Source organism: Corvus moneduloides, chromosome 21 (assembly GCF_009650955.1).
Source record: "Corvus moneduloides isolate bCorMon1 chromosome 21, bCorMon1.pri, whole genome shotgun sequence".
NCBI lineage: Eukaryota > Metazoa > Chordata > Aves > Passeriformes > Corvidae > Corvus > Corvus moneduloides.
In genome coordinates, this window is record NC_045496.1 from 4,839,039 (window position 1) to 4,865,109 (window position 26,071).

The 26,071-nt window shown below is 45.7% G+C and overlaps 1 protein-coding gene across 3 annotated transcripts in view; it reads right to left on the reverse strand.

The window, feature by feature from the left end:
• Positions 1-1,613: 1,613 nt before the first annotated feature.
• Positions 1,614-26,071, reverse strand: part of ABL1 (ABL proto-oncogene 1, non-receptor tyrosine kinase) — a 78,080-nt gene continuing 53,622 nt past the window's right edge. For all 3 annotated transcript variants that reach the window (XM_032130593.1, XM_032130595.1, XM_032130596.1), the window contains exons 2-11: positions 24,353-24,526; positions 23,327-23,622; positions 17,953-18,225; positions 14,025-14,109; positions 13,484-13,661; positions 11,130-11,314; positions 8,856-9,008; positions 8,127-8,216; positions 7,640-7,804; positions 1,614-5,286 (exon numbers count right to left, since the gene is read on the reverse strand). In XM_032130593.1, the coding sequence (XP_031986484.1) occupies positions 3,587-5,286; positions 7,640-7,804; positions 8,127-8,216; positions 8,856-9,008; positions 11,130-11,314; positions 13,484-13,661; positions 14,025-14,109; positions 17,953-18,225; positions 23,327-23,622; positions 24,353-24,526 (3,299 nt within the window). In that variant the 3' untranslated portion in view covers positions 1,614-3,586. The remainder of the gene's footprint in view (positions 5,287-7,639; positions 7,805-8,126; positions 8,217-8,855; positions 9,009-11,129; positions 11,315-13,483; positions 13,662-14,024; positions 14,110-17,952; positions 18,226-23,326; positions 23,623-24,352; positions 24,527-26,071) is intronic.

The following is a 26,071-nucleotide window of genomic DNA, read 5'->3' on the forward strand; positions in this document are numbered from 1 at the left end:
AGGAGCCCTCTCCTCAGAGATGACACTGTGCTTAGGTGTATTTTCCTCTCTTTTCAATTGTGGAAGGATGAATGTGAGCCAAGGAAGAGGCTGTGGGCTGTCCCTGACCATCCCAGGTGACAGGCAGTGGTCTGGCACATCTGAACACACCACTGGCCCAGCCAGGCTGCCATGCCAGCCTGACCATAAAAACATGGGGTTTGTAAGAAGAGTGAGCATAAAACGCTGACCAAATTTTACACCTTGTGACAAACAACTTCTCAACAAAAGGCAAGATGACATTAAAGGAAAACGTAAAACAGTGAACATTGTAATTTCAACGACACAACCCAAAACAAAACCACAAACACAGCTATTTTTCCCTCAGAGCACTCTCACTTTCAAGCTCAATAGCCTTGAAAATTGGAGCAATCAAACTGCTAAATGCATCGATCTGTTAAATCAACTCCTACTGTACTCAGCTAAATTTAGCCTTTAATCCCCCGTCTCTTACTCCCAACACCACAGATCTGGGGGCTTTCCGCAGCCAGGTCAACCGGCCTCTGCCTTCCCACGACACCATGCACCAGCCCCTAAGCCAGCAGAGATGCAGATCATCAGGAGTGGTTGCACTTAGGGGCACGTTAAGCTTCTCCATCTTACCTCAGCCCACAGCTGCTCACCACATTGAAGTTTGGACACTGACCTTTGCCAGGGTGTTGGTCACCATCCCACCCAGACCTCGCAGTGCTGCGGCTCCGCTCCCTGCAGACCCCTTTGCTGTGCCTGCGCCTTGCCAAGTGCAGGCCATGAATGGTGTTTATACTCACCAGTGCACCCTCATGCTTCTCCTTCACCTTCTTCAGCCTCACCAAAAGCAGCCCAATGCAGTTGCTGTCACAGGAGGCCAGGGTTTCTCATGAGCATTGTTCCCCCAGCCCAGGAGCGAGCAGATCCCAGTGCCAGGCCCCAGACTGCACCATAGACTTACTGAGGGAATTAGAAATGGGAAGAACTGGGTTATAACCCTAAAACATCACTGTGGAATGGTGGGACCTCGGGCACACCACGCACTGTCACCCGCCGTTGTTTCCTTCTCATCCTTTCTTTAGTCTTTAGCATCTTCATTAATCAAGGCAGTGGCTCATTTTAGAGGCTGCTCAGTACCTGGAAACATCCCTCCTTCATAATTTAGAGCCTTCAGCCAGAAAGGCTGAAAGGAAACAGAAAATAAGAATGGGCAACCAGACATGAGGGAGGGAACTGTATGAGGAGAGAAACTCATGGGTCATTTCATAGCAGAGGAAGAGGTAAACACAACAGCAGCTGAATTGCAGAATACAAACCATTAACAGAGGAAAAGTTCCACCAAATCTCTTGATTTAAATCTCCTTGAAGACAACAGCAAAGTCTTTGATTCAAAAGAGGTGATGACACAGTCTTTACTCTGTGCATCTCTTTTCTCTTCTGACTTTTCAGAGCCAGATCAAAAGAACGTGGAAAAGGGCTGCTGGCCTGGCTCTGACCATCCCACTGGGCTGAACCCCCCGATCAGGGAACTCCTGGTTTTGGAGGCAAAGTCTAAGGGAAGTCAGCTGGGTTGGGAAAGTCTCACTAACAGACAAACACAAGTCTTCTTCAACATTGATTTATTTTTAAATATACTACGCAAGAGAGACTGGAATAAAAAACAAATCAAAAAAAATGGAAAATAGAGAAAGAGAGAAGAAAGAATTGAAGTCGTGTACAGAAACAATCTGTACTGGACTAAATTAAAGGGGAAACGACCCCCTTAAGTATCACAGAGATGAAGGACAGAGCTATTTACACACTGTAAAAAAGACAAGTCTACAAAAGTGTGTAATAACGAGATACAAATGCATAATATAGTGGCACAATATGTTATCAAAGTAAAAACAGTACCTCCAGGAAAGAGACAATTCAAGGGTTGGGTTTTTTCTTACGTTTTTAAAGGCAGCCTGTGGCAGAAGTGTGTATTTTCTTTTGAACATTTGTCACGTGTCATGTCATGGCTGTTTGTGAGGGCGAGAAGTGGCGTGAACACACACGAGTGAACTACTAGAAATCATATACAAAACAAACAGTTCCAAAGAGAACAGCATAAAATACAATTGAAGGCAATTAGTGTTTAAGATACACAAGAGGGGTCACAAGTTACAGGGGAACAGAAAATGGAAAATGTGTTTTTCTCATGTTTGGAACTGTTAAGAGGAGTTAAATTGCACTGTTAATAGCCCTAAACCTTGTTCTTTCACTATTGTCATGAGTCACAGTTAGTTCCCAGCATTAATTGGGAAGGTCACAAGACCTTGGCAAGGAAGGCCAGGAGTCTTGCTGTCAGCATGTTGTGGCAGTTTCCTTGGGAGATGCACCCCAGAGAAGTGTCTGCAGTCTTCACAGATCCTTTTTTGATGCTGGATGGAACCATGCTGGCATGAAGGTAGAAATGCTTTTAACCCAAGTACTGGCACTGGAGCTCCTCCCGGGGGGTTCCAGTGGCACAGAAAGGCAGGCACCACAACCCCTCAAAGCACAGGGCTCTGCAGGAGGGCTGAGGCCAGGCTCCATCTCCCTTCACAAAACAAAAAGTTGGAAATTCAACCGGAGACACAGCAGTTCCCACCCACTGTGATGTGCAGGCTCAGCCAGAACAGCTGCTGGAGGCACAGCTGTGTGCTCCAACAGAGCCCAACCCATCCCTTCCCACTGCCACCCTCCCAGCTGCCCAAGCTCTGCACCCCCACCCCAAACACCAGCCCCATCAGTGTCAGACATCACGAGAGTGCCACAGCACATCCTCCTCCAGGCCTTCTCCAGGCCTGTTCTGCTGCCGAGGGAGCTCTGCAAACAGGCTCCTGGGCTGTGACATCCAACACTGTGAGCCCAAGCAATCCACTGGAGCTGAAGAACATTGAGAAACTACTGAAAACACAGAAATGAAGGGTAGCAGGTGGAATCAGAGGAAGAATTTGGGCAATCATCACTTGTAGCATTCTGTCATTAAAAAAACCTTACATTAATAATTTTTCCCCCTTCCCTCCCAAGCACCAAATCTGTTGCGTTAGTGTCAGGCAAATGTCAGACTTGGGCCAGGGCCATGTGCTGGGCAAACTCTCCCAAGAAATACAGTGGGTATATTGCTATCCAAACACTCATCCTCATGTATAGGGGGGCAGAAGGAGGGGACAAAAAAGCAGTACAAAGTCCTCCTGAGGAGGATGGCATCTCAGTGTCCACCAGTCTGGCTTCAGTCTTAACGGTCTGTCCAGAACAATAAAATATTAATAAAAAGGCATGATGTGACATCAGCATTTAGACTCGTAGTCCACAAGGCAAGAACTCCACAGATAAGACGATTACAATTATATGAAACACAGGGAATCTGAGTTCAGAGGGTGGGAAATGCCTCCTGAACACAGCCCTGCCCTTGGGAGCTGGGGTGTCCATTCACAGTCTGTGTCCCTGGCACAGCCCTAACCTGAACGCCCTGCTCCTTTGTCAGTCCACACGTTACTCTCTCCACAGTCGGCTTTGGCCCATTACAATTGATTGATTCACTTGTTTTGTTTTTCAACCTGGTTTCTTGCTACCTCTGAACAATGTCGCTGATTTCTTTCACTGAGCTGAGCAGTTTGCTAAAGTCCTGGGTGGCCGCAGGGCCGCTGCCAGCGGTCGCTGGGCAGATCTGAAGCTCCCGTAGGTTGTTCTCCAGCTTATTGATGGCCTCCCGAAAGGCAAATTTATTCCTCATCTGCTGAATGGAGTCCACGTAGCTCACGCAGAAGGTGTAGAGGTTCTTGCCAGCCTCCAGGACGGCGCTGTGGCTGGCCATTTGCTCAGAGTTCTTGCTGATGGCCAGCCGTAGAGCCTCGGTGCTTTCCAGCACCACCCCTTTGGTGATGGTGCCACTGGCAATCCTCTCTGGGGGCTGCCGGGTTTTCCGCAGAGAGACCCTGGTGGATATGAGGGGGATGAAGGCTGTGGATGACGCCTGGTCCCCGCCTGGGGCAGAGGGTACGGATGAGGAAGAGGCAGCTGGGGTTGCCGTGCTCAGCAGCAGCTTTGTAGAGGACTGTGGCTTTGGTACAGAGGGGATCCCCAGCTTTTTCACACCTTCCCCTGACTGGTTTGGCTTGACAGCATCACTGCCTGCAGCCTCTCCAACCTGAGTCAACTGTTTGGATTTCGGCCCAGACACCACATCTGCTGCTGCTTCATGGCTGGGACTGTGAGAAACCTTCCCAGGCTTGGCAACGGAGGATGAAGACAGTGGGAGTGGAGGGGCTGGTTTCAGCTTCGATAACTTCCCTTTGTCCTTCCCTGCCGACTCCGAGGTCTGCTTGAGCCTCCTCAGGCGTGGCTCCTCAGAGGAAGCCCTGCTGGCCCCCACGAACCCAGCAAGGTTGGGTTTGGCAGCAGAACCTTGGTCCATCGTCACAGTGGTACCTAAGGCACTGGATTTGACTCCATCGTCCTTGTGGAGCCCACTGGAGGAAGGAGGCGCAGCAGGTTGCCTACGGCCAAGTTTTGGCGTCAGGGTGGGAGGGCTGGAACCAGGGCTCGACTCTGCATCTTTGAACACGTCATCAGTGGTCTCTTCATTCTTCTTGAGCAGCCGTGGAGGAGGGGTCACTGTTCCCCTGACAGCAATGTCAGTCTTGGCCTCATTTGCCCGCTTCCGAGGCAGTGCTGGCTTTTCACTTTTGTGCCCCCCAAAAGTGGAGGAATCAAACTGGCGTCCCGTGGACTGCAAATCCCGAGGCAGAGTCACGGATTTCCACTCTGTGTCCTTTGCTCCATGGGGCACACAGGAGGCTGAGCAGGACCTTAGGAAACGCTTGCTGGAGTTGGAACTGCTCTCCTCCTCACCAGCCACCCCTCGACTGCTGCTCATCGTGCTGGACTTCTTCCGTAGGTGGGGAGATAAGAACCCAGAGTTCCCTGCCACAACCCCGTTGGTGACACCAGCCCCATTGCTTGGGCTCTGGAACTTGGAGAGGTCAGCTGTGTCTGCAGCGGGGGCAATGAAAGCTCCATTGCCAGCATCCCTGCACTCCTCCTCCCCGCCCGCCCTGCGCTCCGAGTGTCCGTCCATCTCCCTGAAGGAGCTGCTCCGTTTCGGAGGGGTAGGGGCGGTTTTCTTCTTCTTCTTGATCAGGGCACTGAAGAGGTTGTGTTTTTTGTCTTTTGGAAGCAGCCGCTCATCTTCATTCAAACTGCTCTCCAGGGCCACCCTCTCCTTTCGTGGGAGCAAGGGAGAAATAGCAGGTTCATGATCCAAGGGGTCTGCATGGGAAAAGGACAGAGGTTTTGAGCATTGGTCCAAGAGCCAGAATAACCCATTTTCTTACAGGATCAAACCACTGCAAGCACCTCCAAAAGGTGCAAGTTTTCTAAACAGACACAACTTCAGAGCAGAAATAAAGCTAAGTGCAGCCACACTCACTCCTAGACTGAACACGGTCTGTGATCCTGCTGCATCCATTCATTCCTGAGGTGGCTTGCCAAACTACTTTCCCTGTGGGTTTCTAACTGGAAGAGTGACATACAAACACTACATGTTTGTGTTCAGATTCCCATCCTCGCATCTGGAGACTTGTCTTAACTTGACATTGTGAAGAAGATAAATACGAAGAGGCCTTTGCTTTAGTCCCTGTGCTATTGCTGTCTTTTGAATCACTGACCCTCTGAATTAATAAGGCACCTCTGTAACCCACCTCCATCCCCAGGCTCCTCGTTCATTTTCCTGATGTCATCCTTTGTGGGGAATGGAAATAACTGTTTCATGAGCAGAAATCGAGATCAAAATATGACACTTCAGGTCATACCACTGCGAAGATGCTCAGCTTTGTACCGGAACAGAAAAGGGGCAGTACCAACCTCCTTCAGCAGCAATGCAGCAGAGGGAAGCGATGGGGTGACCCTCTCTCCACTTACAAGCAGTACTTAAAAATGAATAATGGTTTATAATAAATTCATACAGAGTCCTGAAGGTCTCTGTGTCTGACTGACAGAGGGGCTCGTTCCTAGGCCAGGCACTCCAGTGGCATTCTAATCCAAAGGAGGAATGCCTGCAGGGCAGCATATACATTTACAGCTTGACTAGGCATCAAGAAGGGAGATGAAGCAGAGTCATAAGGAAGGATGCTTCTTAGTCACAAACTGGTGATCATCATGCTATGGGTAGGATTTTGGCTGAGGAATGGATTTTGGCTGAGGGGAGAGAATTCGAAAAGAAATAGTTGTGTGCTTTGAGAAGACAACATGTTTGCACAGGAACTCTGCAGTTACACCATTCTCACAGGACTCAGGGGGACCTGGACAGCCAGAAGAGCCAGGCCGTGGCATTACTGAGTACAGACACAGTGGAGCTGCAGAAATCCAGAGAAAACTAGCAGCCAGCACTGAGGATCAGCTTCCAGCTGCTGGACTTGCTATGGAAACACTGACAATTGGAAGGGAAACTGCAATAAAACTTTATTGTGAAAAAAATTCTTTCACAGTAAAGAGTGAAATGATTCCCAGCATAATGTTAAAATCATATTATGCCTGCTGTACCTGAATTTCTCAAAGCCCTCAAGTATTTAAATGAAATTATTTTACTTCAAAAGCTTGTAATAATAGGCAATTATATTTCCTATATATGGTAAGTAACTTTCCTTCCCGAGTCACTGATACTTCTTTATCCAACATTTTAAATACCCTCTTTTTTCTGCCCCCCCTTTGTCTAGGTGGACATTGGTTACTGAGACATGTACTACTGGGTGAATCTGACATTACACAGAAAAGTTCAGTCACAAGAACGGTCAGAAGAGGGAACCTCAACAGGAGTTGGAAAAAACCCCACTGTATTTCATTTTACATTCTTGTTTGTCAAACACAGAGCTAGATACAAATCTCCTGTACTCATTCAGCTGTTTACCACTGCTTTTATTACCTTGGAATGGAAGGTAAGTGCCTGAAGAAACTGATTGGAAGTTTAATTTTATGGAAGAGTCTGTAAATACCTCTTTGTCCCTTGCTGAAATTATATTTGGTGCCTGCCAAGAGTAATACTCTTCTGTGCTGCAAGCACAAATCTGGTAGGATGGAACAGTGAAGAAACCTCCCTGATGGGGCTTGCTAAACCCTAGCTATCACCTTGCTTTAAATTATGCAGTGTGGTAGTGTAAAGTGGCTTGAACACAGCAGATTACCCAGCACTCAGATGCAGTGGGAGATCCCACTGATAGCTCCTGCCAGGGAATGGGAAGAGGATATGATCAGAGAGCTCCGTGCTCAGGGTCTGGTCTTTAGGGAGCTGCAGGCAACAGCCATTAAGCTAAAAAAACTCCAAGGGCTTCTCTAAGCAAAGGCAGGGAGAGCATCAGTCCCTCAGCCAGTTAAGGAGTCACACTCCCAGCTGCTGTGTGTATCTGGCCCCAGAATTAACAACCTACCTTTCCAAAAAACTAATAAAAGCAGTTCTGGACCCAGGACAGCAAACTCAGCAGCCTGTCACCCAGAAACACGGCGCTGGTACAGAGAGATGGCACCTGTTATTAGGCACAGCTTTGCCTACGTGAGGGCCTGGAGCTAGATGTGCATTTTGTTTCCCCCTGTATTTCCTGAAGGAATAATGACTTTAATTAAAACCTACCACATTCCCCCTGGCCTCGAGCATGTGCAGTCTCCAAGCCCTCGTTGGCATCTTTGCTTTCAGCAGCTCTCCTCGATGTTCGCGTTTTGGTTGGCAACTCTGGGGCTTGGAGGAAATTGCTCACTACGCTCCTCATGCCCTTCTTTCCCAATTCCTTCTCCACCTCTGCAATGCACAGAAGAAAAGCAATCATTGCAATCAACTGAAGATAAAAAACTACTGCTCTGTTTGGAATTAATAGCTCAAAAGAAAAGGAAACAACATGAAACAGGGGTTCCTTGGGGTTATTCAGCCATTTGGCCCTTTAAAATGAGATGTTTGCCCAGGAAAAAAAACCCCACATGTAAACAAGTAACTGCTTTCTACATCATTTACACCAGGTTGTATAACACAGGACTGAGTTTCATTGCAAAGCAGTCTATGAATAACGGGCAGAGTTCAGGATGCAGTCAGCCCTTTCCCCACCCCAACAGGGACCCAGACCTACCATCCGATATGCTGGATTCCTGAAACATCGTTTCAAAGGCCTGATGGATCTCAGCAAAGGATGGTCTATCAGAAGGACTCCACTGCCAGCCTGAAAAAAACCACACCACCACTCAAAACTTCCCTCCAGCAGCAGACACTCAGAACCCTGCACCAGGAGGAGCCAGAAATCACAGTTCCCTTCCAATACACTGAGATAAAATACTGACATGAAAATCTGATTTACAGGGTGCTGGGTGTCTGCAACCACTTTGGCTCAGTGACAGCTGCAGACACCCAGCACTCCCTAAATCAGGTTTTGGTGTCAGTGTGTGACAGTAGGTGCTGAGCACTGCTGGGGTAAAGTGCAGGGCACTGAGTCACGTACCAAAAAGCCACAGTGAAGAGTCACAGTCAGTCCTGCAAGAAGCCAAATGAAGCTCCTGCTTCATCCTTGGAGCACAAGCTTTTCTTTAAGTTGTCAGGAAAAAGGAGACAAAGGAAGCATTGAGATCCACAACAAATCTCCTCTCCGAGCCTGTGGGCTCCCAGTGGAGATGAACAGCTGGTTTCATAGTGTGTTCATCCTCCAGGGAACACAGTTTTAACCAAACACTTCCACCCAGCACTGCACCTTCCCTGCAACAGGCAGGGAGTTCTCGTGCCTTGCTGTACATAGCCAGATCCTTGCACTTTTACTGCACCTCTGCAGACCTAAAAAGCAGCATTAGCAGGGCTAAGAAACACTTACATGCTCTCATGAGCTCATAAACTTTCTCAGGACAGCCTTCAGGACGCTCCATACGATAGTCCTTCTCCAACAGCTCATAGACTTGAGACAGGTCAATCCCAGGGTAAGGGGACATACCGTAGGTTGCAATTTCCCAGAGCAGAACACCAAAGGCTGCAGTAGAGAACAAGAGGGAAGAAAAAAAAAAAAAGGGAGGAAAAAAATCAATAAGCTTTGTTTTCATCTTGAATTTGAGAGGATGTTTAGTGGAAGTAGTCACTACACAGTGCTGCACACTTAGACCAGCTCTGGATGGCTCAGATCCCATGCTCAGCAGCAGCTTAAATGTTAAAGAAGCGTAACAAGCCTCTCCATCAGCACAGACAAGTCTCCTGCGATATGACAGGGTAGAATTAGACTAATTTTCAATGTATCAGTTGTCTCAAACCTGAACGCCTTGAGATCCTTCAAGTCCTATTAGAGGCACAATTAAGAGACTTCACAGTGGATTAGCTGAAACCGCTTCACTGCTGCACTGCAGTCGCTCCCTCAGTGTGACAGCTCCTCTCATTTGCAACCTCTCCCCGGAGGACTCGCACATTTTAATAGCTCAGTGTTTTTGGGGTGCCCTTGTTTAGTTGTAACGTGGTCTAGATGGGCAATCTGGGAGGCAGCAGTGAGAGGAAAGTTTCAGCAGTTGCTACCAACAAGATACAGAGAGAGTGAGACATTTTGGTCTCAGGGAAAGCTGAACAGGAAGGGGAGAGCACAAAAAGGGTCTTGGAACAGGCGAGGCATTCAAGTGGCAGCAGTCAGTGGGGATGCAGGTCAGCAGCGGGGTCAGGCAGCTAACCCAGGAGTCAGGCACACAGAGTAAACCCAACACCAGTTCAACAACCTGCATGTAATTAGTTCAGTCACCCTATTCTCTTCTTAACCTGAAGAGAAAGCGATTACAATTCTGCATAAGTAAGGAAATCACATCACATTACATGGCAACGCCACCAAGGGTAATTTACATTAGACATTTCTGTGCACAATTTTCTTTGATTGCTGTCTTGAGGCAGTGAGGTGAAAACATCTAAACCCTGGCGTGCCCAGCAGCAGCCCTGGCCTCCGGGGACAGCTGATCTCTGATGAGATCACAAAGTCCCCTGCCCCAACTCTGCTTCCCAAGGTTACATTAACCCTAACTAAAGATACCCCATATTCCTTTGGGATCTTTCCTCCCCTAAGTACTCTGCTATTGAAATGCAACAGGGATCCTGCAGCCACCACAGCAGTACAGCAACATCCCAAGGCTGTGGCAGATACTCCGCAGCCAACACCACATGGAAACCCAAAGCAGCAGAAACACCTTGGTCAGCAAGCACATACTCCTTGGGAGGCTATTTTGGCTTTTCCTCCCTCATCTACAAAACATTTTACATCAGCCATCTACCTAAAAGTTTCTTCAACATGAAGCCTTTCTCTGCACATTTTCCCCCAAACTGCAGAAAACTTCATCTCTGCTTCACTATTGTCTGTTGGTTTATATATAGAAGATGCTCAGGATATCATTTTCCAAGCGCCTTTGGGACCACATTCCACAAACTTCTATCTCATGTCACTGGGCACTTCTGAGAATTTGACCAACAGCTACAGCAGAGATACAAAACCCAAAGACAGGCTGATAAAAGTACAATGAGATTTTCTGTGGTCAGATTTGACACAATACAGCTCCATTTAGCTAAGCCTGCTCTTATCACCAGCACTTCAGGGCTCTTCAATAACCATTTGTCATCAAATTTTCCCTCTGCTTCTCCTCATCTCATTCCAAAGATTATTCTTTTAAAATGCAGAAAGATGAGCTTGGAGCTATCACTAGACAGATACACACATAATTATTTTTTTTAACATAAAACGAACCAGATTCCCTCCTCCTTGAAGTAGTTATAAAGTTTTTGGCTTTATAACAATGTATCACTTCATAGTCTTGTGCCAGGACTCCATCAAAGCAGTAGCACTGGTGCCCTCCAGCCCTATTTCATACATTTCTACCAACACCACAGTATCCTTTACTTTCATATTTGCCAACAACTCGGATATATCTAAAATCAGGTCGACATTCTCTGTGCTCTGCTCTGAGACTGCTCAAGCAGAGATTAGGTCCTGCACTCTGACAAGCTCATAGAACAGCGTGGCTCAAACCAGGAAACCTGCTGCTCCCTCCTGAAATGCTCCACAACGGCCTAATTTCACAGCCCTGGAAAAGAAGACTATCATCTGCATTCATCTGTCCATGCAAATTCTTACCCCAGACGTCGGATTTAATGGAGAACTTGTTGTAGGCCAGGCTTTCTGGTGCAGTCCACTTGATGGGGAATTTTGCTCCGGCGTGGGCTGTGTAGGTGTCACCCGTCATTAACCTGCTCAGGCCAAAGTCTGCCACCTTCACCAAGTGGTTCTCCCCTACAAGGCAGTTCCTGGCAGCAAGGTCCCTAAAAAGAAGACCAAAAATAGGCAATGAGAAGTCTTTACCATCTCACTTTTAGCGATAGCAAGGAAGCCTGCTGTTCCCAAAGAAACCTGGGCCTGTGTGATTATTTTGATCCAAATATTACACAGAAATTCTGGAGTTACATGCACACACACAAGAGGGAAAGTTATTTTCCATTCCGTCTTCGTAAGACTGTCATTCGAACTTTTTTTTTTTTTTCTTCTAATTTGAAGTGAGAGCTTCAAGAAGCCCCCTCACTTTCAATAAAAGCTGCCACCCTCAGGATAAAAATATTTCAAAGAAATGTCAGTGCTCAAGTTATCAATAGCTGGGGATGAGCACTGAATAAACCGAGTTTCAATTCCTCACTTCTTGCCCACCTCTGTAGTGCTTCAGGCACCCCAGTCAACACCAGTCATTCTCCAGAACTCCTTTTCCAGTCCTTGCTCAAGCACCAGAGTTACCTCTTAGGTCTGCCCTTCCATCTCCCTGGTGTACCACCTTTTACCACACAACTTGTTCACAGTCAGCATTTGGCCTTGCAAACCTGCTGTAGCCTCTGCTATCAGTGCTGGCATTTTCAAAGAACTGGGCAACAAGCAAATTTAACTTTTTCTCCACTTTTTTTCCACCACTGGCTCCACCCTGGCAGGGGAGAGATGTGCACATTGCATTTACCACCTCCCTGGCTTGTACATGCTGTTTGCATTCTTGGAAATGCTTCAGGAGGATAAAAATGTAAAGCACAGAAGCACGTTTCTCCTAATATTAGGTTTTGTTAAAAACACTTTTCCAGATTATGTCACATTGAACTAAAAATTGATTGTACCAGGAAGCTCCTGTGAGATCTTTAGATATGAGGCAGACAGTGCTGTTTCTGTTGCTTGTTCTGCTCAATCGGAATAAATTAAAAACCAGAAAAAAGTACATCTTACTAGATGCCCATTTAAATTTCACGGTGCTTTTGAATGTACCTTCTTATCAATGCTGATTACTACAACGTGTATCTAAATAAAAGCTCCTCTCCATAATCAAATTCTTCCTTCTTCCTGATTCATTAAATGAGGTCAGAGCCCAGCATTTGAATCCATGGATGTGAATTGTGACAACTCTCTTCAAATAATTGGGTAGGTGGTTATGGGGCTGGCTGATAAGGAAAAACGCTACTATTTATTTTAGATAAATGGGTCATCAGAAGTAAGAGGAAATGAAATGAATGGCAGAGAAGACAAATGAGATTCACACAAAGGAGTTTTTAAAGTTTACTTCCTGTGGGCTGAAGGGACAAAATCCTTTCAACAAAGCAAATCAAAGGCTGGAAATTTTAATTGGCAGCATCACTGTTCAATTTATCCATTGATAGCAGCACTTAACCAGGCCTTTCAAGCAGCAAAGGCAACTCATCGCTTAGAGGAGCACCTAGAACTTTACACACGATCTTCATATTTGTCTCTATGAAAAAAACCACGTGCTAATTCCATATTCCAGTTAATTGGGCAGGAAAGGTCATGCTACGACACCGAGAGCATCTTGTACAAAGCTCAGCCACTCTCCAGCCCTGCTGCAGGATGTGTCATTACATTGCCAGGAGCCCATTTCTGCAGACGAGGAACGCAAAGCTCCAGCCATAATTGCAGCACACTTTAAAGGTCAGAGTCCCTGAGACTTTTAAGACAGCAGACATGCTTATTAAAGTGAATACACAATCTGGACAATAGCAAGGAACAATCCCTGCAGCGGAAAACAAAGCGAACCAAACCAGAAAGAACAGGGGCTGAGGTGGCGCTCCGAGGGTGATTCTGCTGCAAGGACCTGCACATACCCAGCATCACCAACTGCAGATGGTTTGAAAGGCTGTTAGAAACAAGGAAGTGGCTTGTCTGGTTCATTAAAAGTCCATTACTTTGGGCTTAAATTTACATTTAAGGCCTTGCCCAAAATAGGTAAGTACTGATGTGTCTTTCACCTGCATCTTGCCCTTTTCTCCAAAGGCAAGAGAAAAGCCCTGAGAGAAAACCCATCCTTTGGACAGGTTAATAGACTGTGTCAGATATGCACTAGTGTGTTAAATATATGACACCAATCAATGCTGTGATAGCCTGAAAGGCAGGAAAATACATCATGGGGTGCTCTGTGCTCGAGATTCAAGGGTGCTCACTGTCTTTCCTACCTGTGGATGAAGTTTTTCTTCTCCAGGTACTCCATGGCAGAGGAGATCTGAGTTGCCATGTACAGCAGCACCACAGCATTCACCTCCTGCCTGTTACACTCACGCAGGTAATCCAGCAGGTTCCCATATGTCATGAACTCCGTGATGATGTAGAAAGGAGGTTCCCGTGTGCACACCCCTGGGGAACAACATAAAGCTGACGGTGAGTGTTGGAGAATATCAGTGAATCTTCAGGTTTTGTCCTCCAGGGCAATTTATACCTCCAGAAGGCAGAAAAATGGGGCTCATGGAAAGAATGGATTCTGCTTGGAAGTGGTTAATAGAGGGGTTTAATTTTCTGCTTCAGGCTCTGGCAAATTAAACATTAGGAAGACGAGATCATTAAAAATCATGTATTAGTGGTACAAATTGTGAATTTTGCCAGACAATAAGTGTCTGTATTTAAAGCCTTGGTATGGTAAGCAGCTTATCTGCTCCTTAACATCCATATCACTGCACAAGGGTTTAGCTCAAATCCCTCTGCTTGGTATTTATCACTTACCTAATAATTGCACCAAGTTCGGATGCTTGATCTCCTTCATTACTGCGGCTTCTTTCAAGAACTCTTCCACTTCCATGGTATCCTCCTGCAGAACAATGGCAAAGCTTTGGCAAAGGCAGTGTACACAAAGGAGGAACAGATTTTTGCATGAGGACACAAAAAGAACTACAAAGTGACAACATAAGCCACAGTTCTTGCAAGGTAATTTTTCCCTGTAGCCACAACACAAAGCCAGGGAGTTAAAAACACTAATTTTTTGGTATGATTTAAAAAAAAAAAATTTTTGTAATTCTTATACTAGCTGAGCTTTCTGGGGCAAGAAAATCCATATCCCTTTTGTGAAGGGACTCTCACAGATCACTCACGAGCTGAAAAGGAAAAACAAGCTTGTTCCTAACAGGGGAAAAAAAAAAAAGATAACATGAAATAAAAAGTACAGAAAAGGAACAAGAACGAACACAAAAGAAAGGATACACCACAATCAAATGCTTGAGAGGCTGCTGAAATGCAGGCCCTTGGGTTCACTGGGCAGGAACAAGAAATCCCCTCTCAGTCAGGGAGGCACGACCGATGGCAGCCACTGTGTGACTGAAAGCCCAAGGTTTCACAGATTCATTTCTGGCATTTAGAGCCTGACCCATGACATATCCGTTCTGGGCAGACGTGTCACTACCAATTTGTTGGGTGCCATGAAGTTACTTGGCACAGCACAGAACCAAGGAAGATACTACCTTGCTCAAAAGACGTATTTTTCTGAAGCAAATACACCCCAAATGGCCGGAAGGTCATTTCAAAGTGGTGCAAAAATACAGATCTATTCCTAAAGCAATGTTTCTTTCTATATCCATTTTTTTTTCATTGATGGATTAATGTTGACAGGCTACATGGACAAAGTGTTTTAAGGGAAGGATTGGAAAGGATTTACTGCTGCTGGTGAGAACGATAACAGTGGGCTGCCACTGTGAGATCCAGCCAGCTCCCTGCTCTGCACTTAGCACTGAGAACATTTTTCCAACACTTCCATTCCATCATTTACTATTCATTGCCAATTAGCTTGATTGACAGCTGTGATTTGCCCAACACACTGTCAAAACTAATAGTCCAAAGGTCCTTGTGAGCAGAACCTTAAACTGTTCCCTTTGGCAAAGGAAATTGGGTTAATAATCCAGGTTGCAAAATTATCCTAAATACGCCTTTCTCTTATTCATGCTACACAAACCGTGGAAGGTTTGTCCTCTGCATAGCTGCTCCACAGTTTGAAATTTCTTACCTCTCAGTGACCATATTAATAGGAAGGACACATACAGAGAACTACTGTAGCAATGATCTCTCTGAAAACCTGATCTCGTGCAAAGGACCAAGCTTAACCGGCTTCCAGCTCCCACTGTACTAAACCATGGCAGAAATAGAACAGTTCTGGCTGTACAGCATTTTCCCAGCACAGCACAGGGCCATGCCATGGCATTAAGGGACACCAGGGTTACATGTTGCCTAATTTAAAACGCAGGCTACTCTGCTGGGGAAAAAATAAAGAACAGAGAAAAAAACATCCAAAGAAAAAGCAGAGGCAGTCCTAGTGGCAGCAGAGCTGAGGTGAGCAGTAAGAAATGTGCTGAGCTGACCAGCTCACAGCAGCTCAGCCATTAAATGGCCCTCAGGAGAACCTGCTGTGGCCACAGTCAAGATCAGCTGCGCTTGGTCCAGTGCAGGTCACAGAGCTCCCTGTCGCCACAGCCACTGCCTTTTGCTCCTGTCCAATTTGGGGGTAAAAACACAAATTCAGAGTGTGTCCTGTTATAACAGACCCTGATAAATACTGATGTGTCCTGTACAACTCACAGAGCTGCCAGGGATGAGTTTTAATAGGCAACATCTCAGCACCAAAACATGGTCTTGCCCTCTCCAGTTAAACACTGAGGAACAGCACGAGCTGCTTCGATCGCTCCTTCTCCAGCTCTGTGCCAGCCATGAGCTATGTTTAGACATTTGAAAGAAAACTGAACAACAAATGGGTGTTCGTAAGCATCATTATTCAAAAAGATGCTGGAAGGACTTTTCTCCCCCTCTCTCTTTTAGTCTTCGCTCTCCTTTATCTTTTGTATAGAGATATCTGAGGTAGATGGGGAAGGAGCAAGAAGAATCATACAAAGTTTTGAAAAACATTCTCTCAAAGGAAAATAAAATGAGTCATCTGCAGATTTGGGAAGAAGCTGCAAAAGGCTTGTTTTTCCCAGTAGAACTGGGATATAAATGTGATTTTAAAATGTTTCCCAAAACTTTGAAGAAAGCTATAATCCCACCTGTCAGGCAGTAGACTAATGGATTTAAAAAAGGTGGATTATAAATTTGCTTTTAAGGATGGTTTTAGCGTGCATAATTGCAGGTTGAAGTGTTTCTCAACTCTCTTCTTGGTTGTTCTTACACTCCCCAGTGGAACATGCTGCTCCATACTACATTATGAACCATTTTAGTCGTGTTTCATTAAATATTTATTTGATATATTTGAAACAGCCACGGTCTGTATTAAGGCTTCTCCTTCGCACAAACAGATTTGATGGGATAACATGTAATTTGTCTTTGTTGATGGGTTTTAGGGAGAAGAGAACGAAAGCAACAACTTCAGTTTGGAGCAAGATGAGAAGTCTGAAAGCGTCAGGAATCCTCACACTGCAACCAGCAGCAGGAAGATGTTACTGCAAGCAGTGCTCCGGGAAAGAGCTGAGCTCTCCTCAGTATGAGCAGGTGTTTTGCTGATCCTGGTCACGTCCCAGCTCACCTGCACCGCGAGGCTCCGAGCGATCCCGAGCAGGGACAACACTAGATGTCACTCGCTCCCTGTGCAAGCGGCACTTGGACTCCCCCGCTGGGAGCAGCAGCAGGAACCTCCAGAGTACAGAAAAGGCCAAAGTGAAAATACTTTGTGCAGCCATGGCAACCCAGAAGTACTGAGGCAGCCGCTGCTCGGAGAGCAAGGAAGAAGTATTTTCCCCAAATCAAGGGAAGGTTCTTCCCCTGACACTGAAGAGTCTACACAGTTCTCTCCACTTCAAAATTTCCATTGCAAAAAAACTGAAAAGAAACAAACGAAATCCTTGGTTCTGTTTGTTTCTGCAAGACCATACCATGTCCCCATTCGAGGAGAGAGAACATGGTGTCAAGTTCGCATAAACTCCTATTAAGCAATCAAATGCAATGCGTGCAGATAGTGCCAGAAGATCTCAAGACAGTTTTATAAACATAGATGAATTAAGCAATGACCTTATGAACTCACAGAGCACTATTTGCATTTCAAGAGACAAGGAAACCAAGATGCAGAAATCAGGGAGCAGAGCCAGAAACAGAACTGATTATCCAGTTCTTCATTAAAGCCACTTATGAATTTTAATATACCTTAGCTTGCATACCCTTTTTCCTCCTCTTGTGTCTTTTGATAAGAAGCAGCTGTGAACAGTTGCTTAAGACTTCAGGAATACAGGGAGCTTGTCTTTTGGGAAAGATGCCACATAAGACAGAAAATCAAAACATGTAAAGCCTCCCTGAAGCACAGCCTTTGAATTTTATGTTGACTGACTCACAATCCACAATTTTTCTTAATACACCAGCTTGTGCTGGTGTGTTCATCCGTGAACAGCTCACCTTTACCACACCCTGAATGCGAGACATTGCAGCACTACTTACTTTTCTAAGGTTTCATCCTTTCTCCAGTAAAAATTGTGCTGTTAACATCCTCCTTTGTTTAGATACGACTGTTAGAGGTATCATATAAACCGTAAGAGGATCAAGCTCTTTCAAAAATACTCTATTTCCAGCCTACAGCACACAAAGGGAGGGCCACCATCAACACAAATACCTAACCAGAACTGCGGGCAGGCAGCTAGCTTGGACTTGCTTCCTGCTGGATGGGGAATGCTCCGAGATTGAGTCCTACCTTGAGAGTCTTCACAGCCACTGTCAGGTTGTACTTCTTCCAGACCCCTTCATACACCTCTCCATACTGGCCTCCACCCAGCTTGTGCTTCATGGTGATGTCGGTGCGCTCGATCTCCCACTTGTCGTAGTTGGGGGACACGCCGTAGATGGTGGGCTTGTTGCGCTTGGGCGCCGGGTAGTGCAGCGTGGTGATGAGCCCATCTGCCACGGTGGAGTGGTGATGGACCAGCTCTGCCAAGGTGTTGAAGCGGCTCTCTGAAGACACATAGAGCTGGGAACCAAAGGGGAAGGGAAAAGCTCGTTCAGGTAATGCCGCTCCGTCAGAGAGCTCGTACACAGGAACGGCATCATAAAATTGAGAAAGCAAAGTGTGCCGTTGCTTCTACTCGAGCCGTGGAACTGTGAGCTCCAGAAGCTCAGTAACCAGCTCCAGAGCCCAGAACAGTCAATGCTTACATGGGAAAGGCATGGATTCAGGAGAAAATACATGCACTTTGCCAAAACAACAGGGCAGAAACGGCTGCAAATTGCACTAGACTGGCATGCTGTCGCTTGAGATGCCTTTTTTCAAAAAGCTGGTCGGTAGAGATTGTGGGACATTTCCTGGAGAGTATGGGGGGGTTGTCAGCCTCAGTGTCTCTATTTCACTATTACTATTTGGGTTATGACATTTTCACCTGTCTAAATTCTCTTTGAAGTATCACTGACAAACCAGAGTTTTCCCTGCTTTAGGCCTGAGCTTCTGCAGAGGTTTAGCATGAAGTCAGGGAGCTGGTCTGCTCCATTCCTGTGACGGGCACTGATCAATAGCACAGAAGGAAAATCATTACCACTGAATGAAAACCTGCTGCGAGGCGTGATAACCCATATTTGTTACCTCCTTAACATTTATACAGAAGATCCATTTTAAGCCTAAAATCCTGCTAAAGATAACAGACAACTGACTCCCTCCCACCAGAGCTGTGTGTTTCCAGTTTTCATCTTCAAGCCCAGTCTTCTGCCAGGCAAGGTGAAAAAAGCTAGAAATTTAATGATGTGAAAAGTGCTGGTTACACCTGAAGGAAAGGGAAAAATCTTTGCATCAAAGTGCATTTTGCATCATAGTCTAGCCTAAAACACAGAAGATGGAAGAACTCAATTTCTCACAAAGGACCAAGGTCTGGCAAGGGACAAGCTTGCAGGAAGAGCAGCACTATGTTGGCCACCCAAATTCCTGTCCAGTCCACACACTAGTCCTACTGCTCACATCACATGCCAACAGCTATGATCAAACTTCCTAAATGCTTCTGACACGCTGGATGTACACTCAACAGTTTCTGCATGTGCACTGGCCATCTGTTTGGGATTTCAGGCTGGGAAGTTGATGGGGATGCCAGGCATCCAAAAATCCCAAGACTGAGGGTCAAATTCTGCTTCTTTCACCTACACAGAATTTTTGGATGGAAAATGAAAATGCACCTGTGAAGTTCCAGCAATAAGAGAGTTATGTCCAACAAAAAAGGGAGCTGCATTTGCAAGAGAAAAAAAATGATTGCAGGAGGGGACAAAACCACCCTCAAAGTTGATTAAAGTCTTTGTACTCTGGAAAATAATGGCAACCTCCTGGGGAGCATGTACACAGCTCTCTACCAAAATGAGTCAGATACTCTTTTGGTAAAGAACTGGAGCAAATCTCATTTCAACATTATGGCTTAAAAAATCCCCTCAAAACCCCCTACAAAAACCTACAACGCTTTTCATGGTCAAAGACATGAAATCACGTTAAAACCAGGTGTTCTGAGAACAGAAAAGTGACAACATAAGAGGCTTTTACAGCTGCTTGGTGTGAGTGACCAAGCATTAGCCAGTACAACCACAATTTAAAACAAGCCACGCCTGTTGGGGAACGACTTGAAGTACTTGCAGTGGTATGAGCAGTTCCCATGTTACACTGAGAATTAAAATCTAATAATACGGATGTAGAAAAAGCTGAACTCCAGGATTACTTGGAAGTATTAGAGAGGCATGGAGAAGGAAGCTCCCCCATGGTTTTATGACAACTTACATCTCAGGAAAATTAGAGACATCTGTATTTAATGTGACAGATTGTATGATCCTGTTATAGAAGGAGAAAGAAGCTAAATAAATGGCTAAAGGTTTCAGAGAAAACCTGTAGCAGAATGAGGACAGGACTCACAAGAACAGGCCACAAGAACAACACTCTATGCCTTAACACTCAGAAAGTTTTCCATTTACATTAAGAAAAACTTCCACCAGTAAACATGTTTATTCTGTAGGCAGGTTTTTTCTAACCTCTCACTGATGATATCCAAGCAGAAAACCATGTGGTGCTGCTGACTTGTACTCTTACACAGGTGACAGACCCAGCACCTGAGTTTTGTAGGGACTCACAGTTTGCTTCCTGGCTACACTGTTGAGACATTATTTGGTCAATTTTTGTGTATCAAACAAACCATAAACACCAGTCCTGTTCCAAGGGGCTCTGCTTGCACAAATGGGCTGCTCATCTGCACTTCTGCCACCAGACCACATCTCTTTTTCCTGGCTGGAGTATTTTATACAGGTGGTTAAACTGGCCCATGCTAGCCTCAGTACATCCTGAATCCAATGGCACTCCCTCTCCTCACTCAGCAGACGAAACTGAACATCCACACCAAAAAACGAAGATTCAAGTCTGCATCCAATTCGGCCACTGGAGGATCCAAGAGACTCAAACAGGACCCCAGTCCTGCTTCCTTCATGCTGAGGACAGCAGGATTTGAAAAACTGGCTGTTTATTCAATTGGGTTACTCAATAGAAGGCTTTGCCTCAAGTACTATCAAGTCAGGAAAACCAAGTCCTCTGTACCACGGAAGTGGTTTACCAGATGACTGGCTGTAGTGTGCCAGCCAAATCGAGAAACGTCACTTTTAATACCTTCCTTAAAAAAACCCCAACCAACAAAACAAAACATTAGAGGGTGGTCCAGAAAAATATGACCCATTAAAGTGGGAAATAGAGAAAAAATTCCCAGAGGAATTCTTTTAAGTTGTTGAACACCAACGCATTCAGTATAATTTGTACTAAAATTAAGATGTACAAACCTCTGCTCTGTTTCTAATCCCTTCAATCTTCCCCCAGGAAAAAGTCTGGGTAAGGCTTTGCAATGCAGGACACACCACCATACCGAGCAGCAGCTGCTCTCCATGTTTCTCTAATACCTCTTTCTCCCGAAGCGTGTTCTGCCAGGCACAGGATATGATCCCACCAAAGCCATTCATCCTTACTGCAGCACAGGGAGATATTAAATTCCCTGGACAGGCTGACTAATGATACAGCAGGCTGGGAGGGCCCCAGGTGCTCAGGGCAGTGAAGGTAAGAGCTCTCCTCCAGCACAGCCATGATCTGCTGCGAAGCCGATAATAAATAGAGTGCGACACGAGCAGCTCAGAACAGGACCAGCTCCAGCAGCCTCCATTCCGCAGAGGGACAAACAGGGATATTGGCTGTTTCTCTTCCCAGCTCCTCAGCTTTGACAGCCAGGGACAGGGTGCTGGAAGAGCACAGCGTCCCCAGCCCAGCCACACATCTGCTGCTAAGATGTCGCAATTCCCTGCCCTGCTCGTTAACGCAAATTGAAACCGATGAGGTTTAACACGCCAGGCTGAGAACTGCAGCACATGATGCATGGACGTGGCAAACTGCCCCTTCTGCAGGGATGCTGGCACTTGGCACAGCATCAGCAAGACTGTGGCTACCCCTTTGCTTGATCCTGCAATGCCCAAAAGCCACAGGTCTCGGTCACCCCTGCTGCTCAATTTTGTATTTCCAACTACCATGAGCTGCAGATCTGCTTTAGTGAATTGTTCCAACCTGCACTTTTTCTCAAAAACACTAACGCAAGCAACTTTGTGGAAAATGAACAGTTAACCTGGCTAACACAGGCCTGAATGGATTACTGGAGCTCTGCAGAACTGTTTTTCTGGGATAAAAACAGCTCTGCTGGGATGAAAGCCTTCATATGCCAAACCCTGTTACAGCTCAAATGGAGAACATGTGCTATCTCCTCACGGACACATGCTTATTTACACCAACCCAAGGAGCCTTCAGTTCAAAACGTTCACATGTGAGCACTGCTCATCTGCCAGCATCTATGGGAATAGAAGGAATATCCACTACACAGACAGGAGGAGGAATAATATTCTAGATTGCCATGCAGTCCTTCAAGTATGCTGCATGTCAGCACTTCACAGATCTGATGCTGACCACAGAGAGTGTCTACATGGGAGGGAAAAGGAAGAATCAAAGCACCCTAAGTTGGAAATATGTTGCCTTAAATAACATGGTCAGAATTGTCTCAGTTACAATCCATTTGCTAAAGCAGACAAAAAGTATTTCATCACTGAATAAAATCTGGTTATCTCATTGGAGGTCTTAGAGTGCTGAGTCTGATAAACAGGAAACACGGTGTACTGGTTCTCCGTATTTTCATACTAAAGATTCTGCTGTCAGCATTGCTGTAAGAAGAGTAAAGCTCTCATAGGACAAGGGAAAATTGGGCACAGTGGGCTGCTACTATACTTGATTACTTTTATTTTTTTCTTTTGAAGAAATGTAATGGCACAGAATCTGTCATCTATTAGATGCTGGCAAGAAGAGCCTCAGCAGCCATGCTCCAGACCCACACGTCAACTTCTGCACAGGATCTAAAGAGACACTGCTTAAAATAGATTTGTTAAAAAACAACATTTTCCGAAATCCAATGCCAGTAGAAATGTTTCCATGAAATTAAAACAAAAATCTGTGGAAAACTACACTTTTATGCTAACATTTCTCTGCAGCATCCACAAAGCACAGCATTGCCACACTGCTACAGCACACAACAATCTAGGGAAAAAATGAAGGAACTGGGGACAAAGCCCATATAAAAGTGAAAGTGCCTACCCGTCTCCAATGATCACGCTGAAATACTGTAGAGAAATCAAAACAGTAGTTAAAAATACTGCAGAATAGCTCAGAAAGCATTTTGTCCCTAATATTTACAGGATTATTAGCAACAGGTGCTGGCTTTTCTGATTTGGCAGTCAAAGAGATTATCTTTTGAATACAGGAGACAAGAATTCCCAGAATCTCTTATTAGTGATCTATTAGATTCTGCTCTAATTTAACTCTACTATTTTCTCCCTGAAAGTGCTTTACTACTACTCTGTATTACACAGTTTGCTAAAGGAATACAACTGCTTTGCCCCAGCCACGTCGGAATCTCACAGTCTACTGTAACTAGAGATGACGAGCCCCGTGACCAGAGTTCAAAACCACTCAGTTCGATTGCTACTGCTGGACCTGGTGCAGGCCAAGTACCCCAGCAAGGTTTGCACAGCCTGGAGCCTACCTTGCCGTCGGAGGCAGTGTTGATCCTGTAGTGGTAGACCCTTCCCTCGTAGCGCAGGGAGATGGATCTCTGGCCGGGGCTGCTCTCGCTCTCCCGCACCAGGAAGCTGCCGTTGATGCCGCTGCTCAGGAGGTACTCGGCAGCGTTCCGTGACACCGGCCCGTGATACCAGGAGTGCTTCTCCAAGCTGTTCACCGGGGTGATGTAGTTGCTGGGGACCCAGCCCTGCCCGTTCTTGGTCTGTGCCTCGCACCACTCCCCATTGTGGTTGTAGCCCAGCACACGGAGCTTTTCACCTTGAGAAAAAGAAAATGTGTTTAGGCATGGCAAGGCCAGGAGCTGAGGACAAAGATAGGTTCTTTCTGCGTAAATAATCTCCTATAAGAATAGGTATCTGACTCAGCAGGGTGCATGTGTTTCTCTTCAAGCTTGAGTGGACCTCTCCAAGCCAAATAAAGTCACACACTTCAGATTTTTAGGCTCTCCTGCAGTTCTGCACCAGCTCCAATACTGCTCAAGTTTAAAAAATGAATCAAGCAAATTTTGTTTGAATTGAGTTGGCTTGTTGGAGCTAGGAAAGAACTGGAGTGGATAAACAATAAAAAAATAATTTCAATTAGGAAGGTAAGCAGACGTGACTTAGCGTACATACAGTGTTTTCTTACTCAATCCTTCTGGTCCTTATATCTGTACAGCCATTTTTCATATAGGGACTGTGTTTTGGAGAACTGTGAAAATAAGAGGCCAGCCTCCGAAGTCAGCTTAGGTTACTTTCTCAGTTCAAATTTTTGCTCCAAATGGAGACTTTAGTTTTGACAGACAGTTTTTCGCCCAATGCAATAAAAAGAGACAGTTATAACCTTTAAAAAGGTTACGACTTTGTGAAATATTTGTATTTGTTTAAGATGATTTCCCATAGTAAAAAAAATTCCACGGGGTTTGGTGTAAAACTTAATTATTTCACAGCGACTCTCCTTCCTACACCTTCTCCCACACTCCCCGTGGAATTCTGGCCAGTGACCTTACCTTTAGTTATGCTGAGAGTGTTGTCCCCACTCGCCACAAAATCATACAGTGCAACAAAGAGATGGGGGTCATTCTCACTAGGGCAGGACAGAAGGTTTTCCTTGGAGTTCCAGCGAGCTGCTTCGCTCAGACCCTGCGGCTCAAAGTCTGACACTACCGGTCTCTGAAGGGCTTCTGGAGGAGAAAGAGGGAGAGAAAGGAAAAAGCAGGTTCATTTTGGCTGATAAAAGCCATCTGGCCAACCCACGCACTCTGACTTTCTAAGTTGCATTGTTTCATGACACGTGTGCTCCTCGTGCGTCAGAGGAGAGATATGGACAGTGCCTTAATGCAGATCTCCTGCCACATAGGCAGGATGCTCTAGTTCCAGAGCTGTCCCTAGCCTTGCCAGAGCCCCCAGCTCCTGCCTCCCAGGACATGCAGGAGAAGGAAAGCCCCTCTCCATCCCTCCAGTCAATGCAGCTCACGTAGGCTGTTTGCTGCCTGTAAATCCTTTGGCTCACACCTAACTGCTGGAATGGTTAGATTTGAAAACAAACCCAGGACCTTTAAAAGGTAAATCCCTTAATTATCCTATAAATGAAATGGCCAGAATGTGCAGCAGATGGAGCCAAGCAGGGTGAGATTTGTAAGACATGGTATTTAAGAAGGAGTTAGGTCTTTCTGTTCTTCATAGTATTTTTAATCATTTCTCTTATTTGAGGACAAGGCAGTGTCTTTTTTGTTGCCCTCTCTCCTGCCCATCACTCTCAAACCAGAGCAGTGTTGAGCATACTTCTACATTTTTAAGAACCCTGAGATACCTCCAAAGACAGAGATTCCTGAAAACTGAGCTTTACAGGTGAGTAAAAACCAACCTCCAAGGTTTTTTGTATACTGGAGCACATTAGGCATGTAACATTCAGTAAGTATCAGGCAAGTCCAAATACATCAGGGAATTTTACTACAGTTGTTCCTGCAAGTCCTTCCCTTTGGTGCATGATTCTAGAGTTTGGAGCAGAAATGCTCCAGATACACGCCACCCCCAGATGTGCTAGCAGCACCATGCCTGACTGTGCTGGCACAGAGCCAGGACAGTAAGTTGTGAAACTTGTATTTTGAAGGGTCATTCTCCATCTGGATGAGTTTGTTGAGTGAGGTCACAGTGTTGCACACAAACCATTGCGTCAGCACGGCTCTGGGGACAGGAAACACGGCACTGTCACACCAGCCCCTTGTGCCACAAACTGCCCTCCATTATACAGCATCAGCCCCCATCTGCTGAATCCCTCCACTCCCAACAGGGCTCTGGACAGAGAAATCCCATGCCAAGTGTTTCCTACACTGTCAGGTCACCTGGGAGCACAGTACTCTTTTTATACCTGCAATACTCAGTAGCACTGTGCTGCTATACAGATGCAATCCCATCAAAATATGGTTTTAATGCTACTGTTTGTTTGGCCTGGAAATCCAGTATAAGCTGTGCCAGTAAACCAGTGAAGAACTGATGCAAGTGACACCAGAAAAGGCATGGAAGTTTAGTGTGGATGTGTCCAAAGTTCCGAATGGGGAAATGCCAAAAAAAAAACCGCCACCGACCCCCCCAAATTCAACCCTACAAATCCTAACAATACACATTATTTTCTAATATTATCCATTATCGTTGATAGTGAAAGTGCAAATAGTAGTGGTGGCCACTATTTACCCAAAGACAATCTGGCATCCTCAATGTGTTGGTCA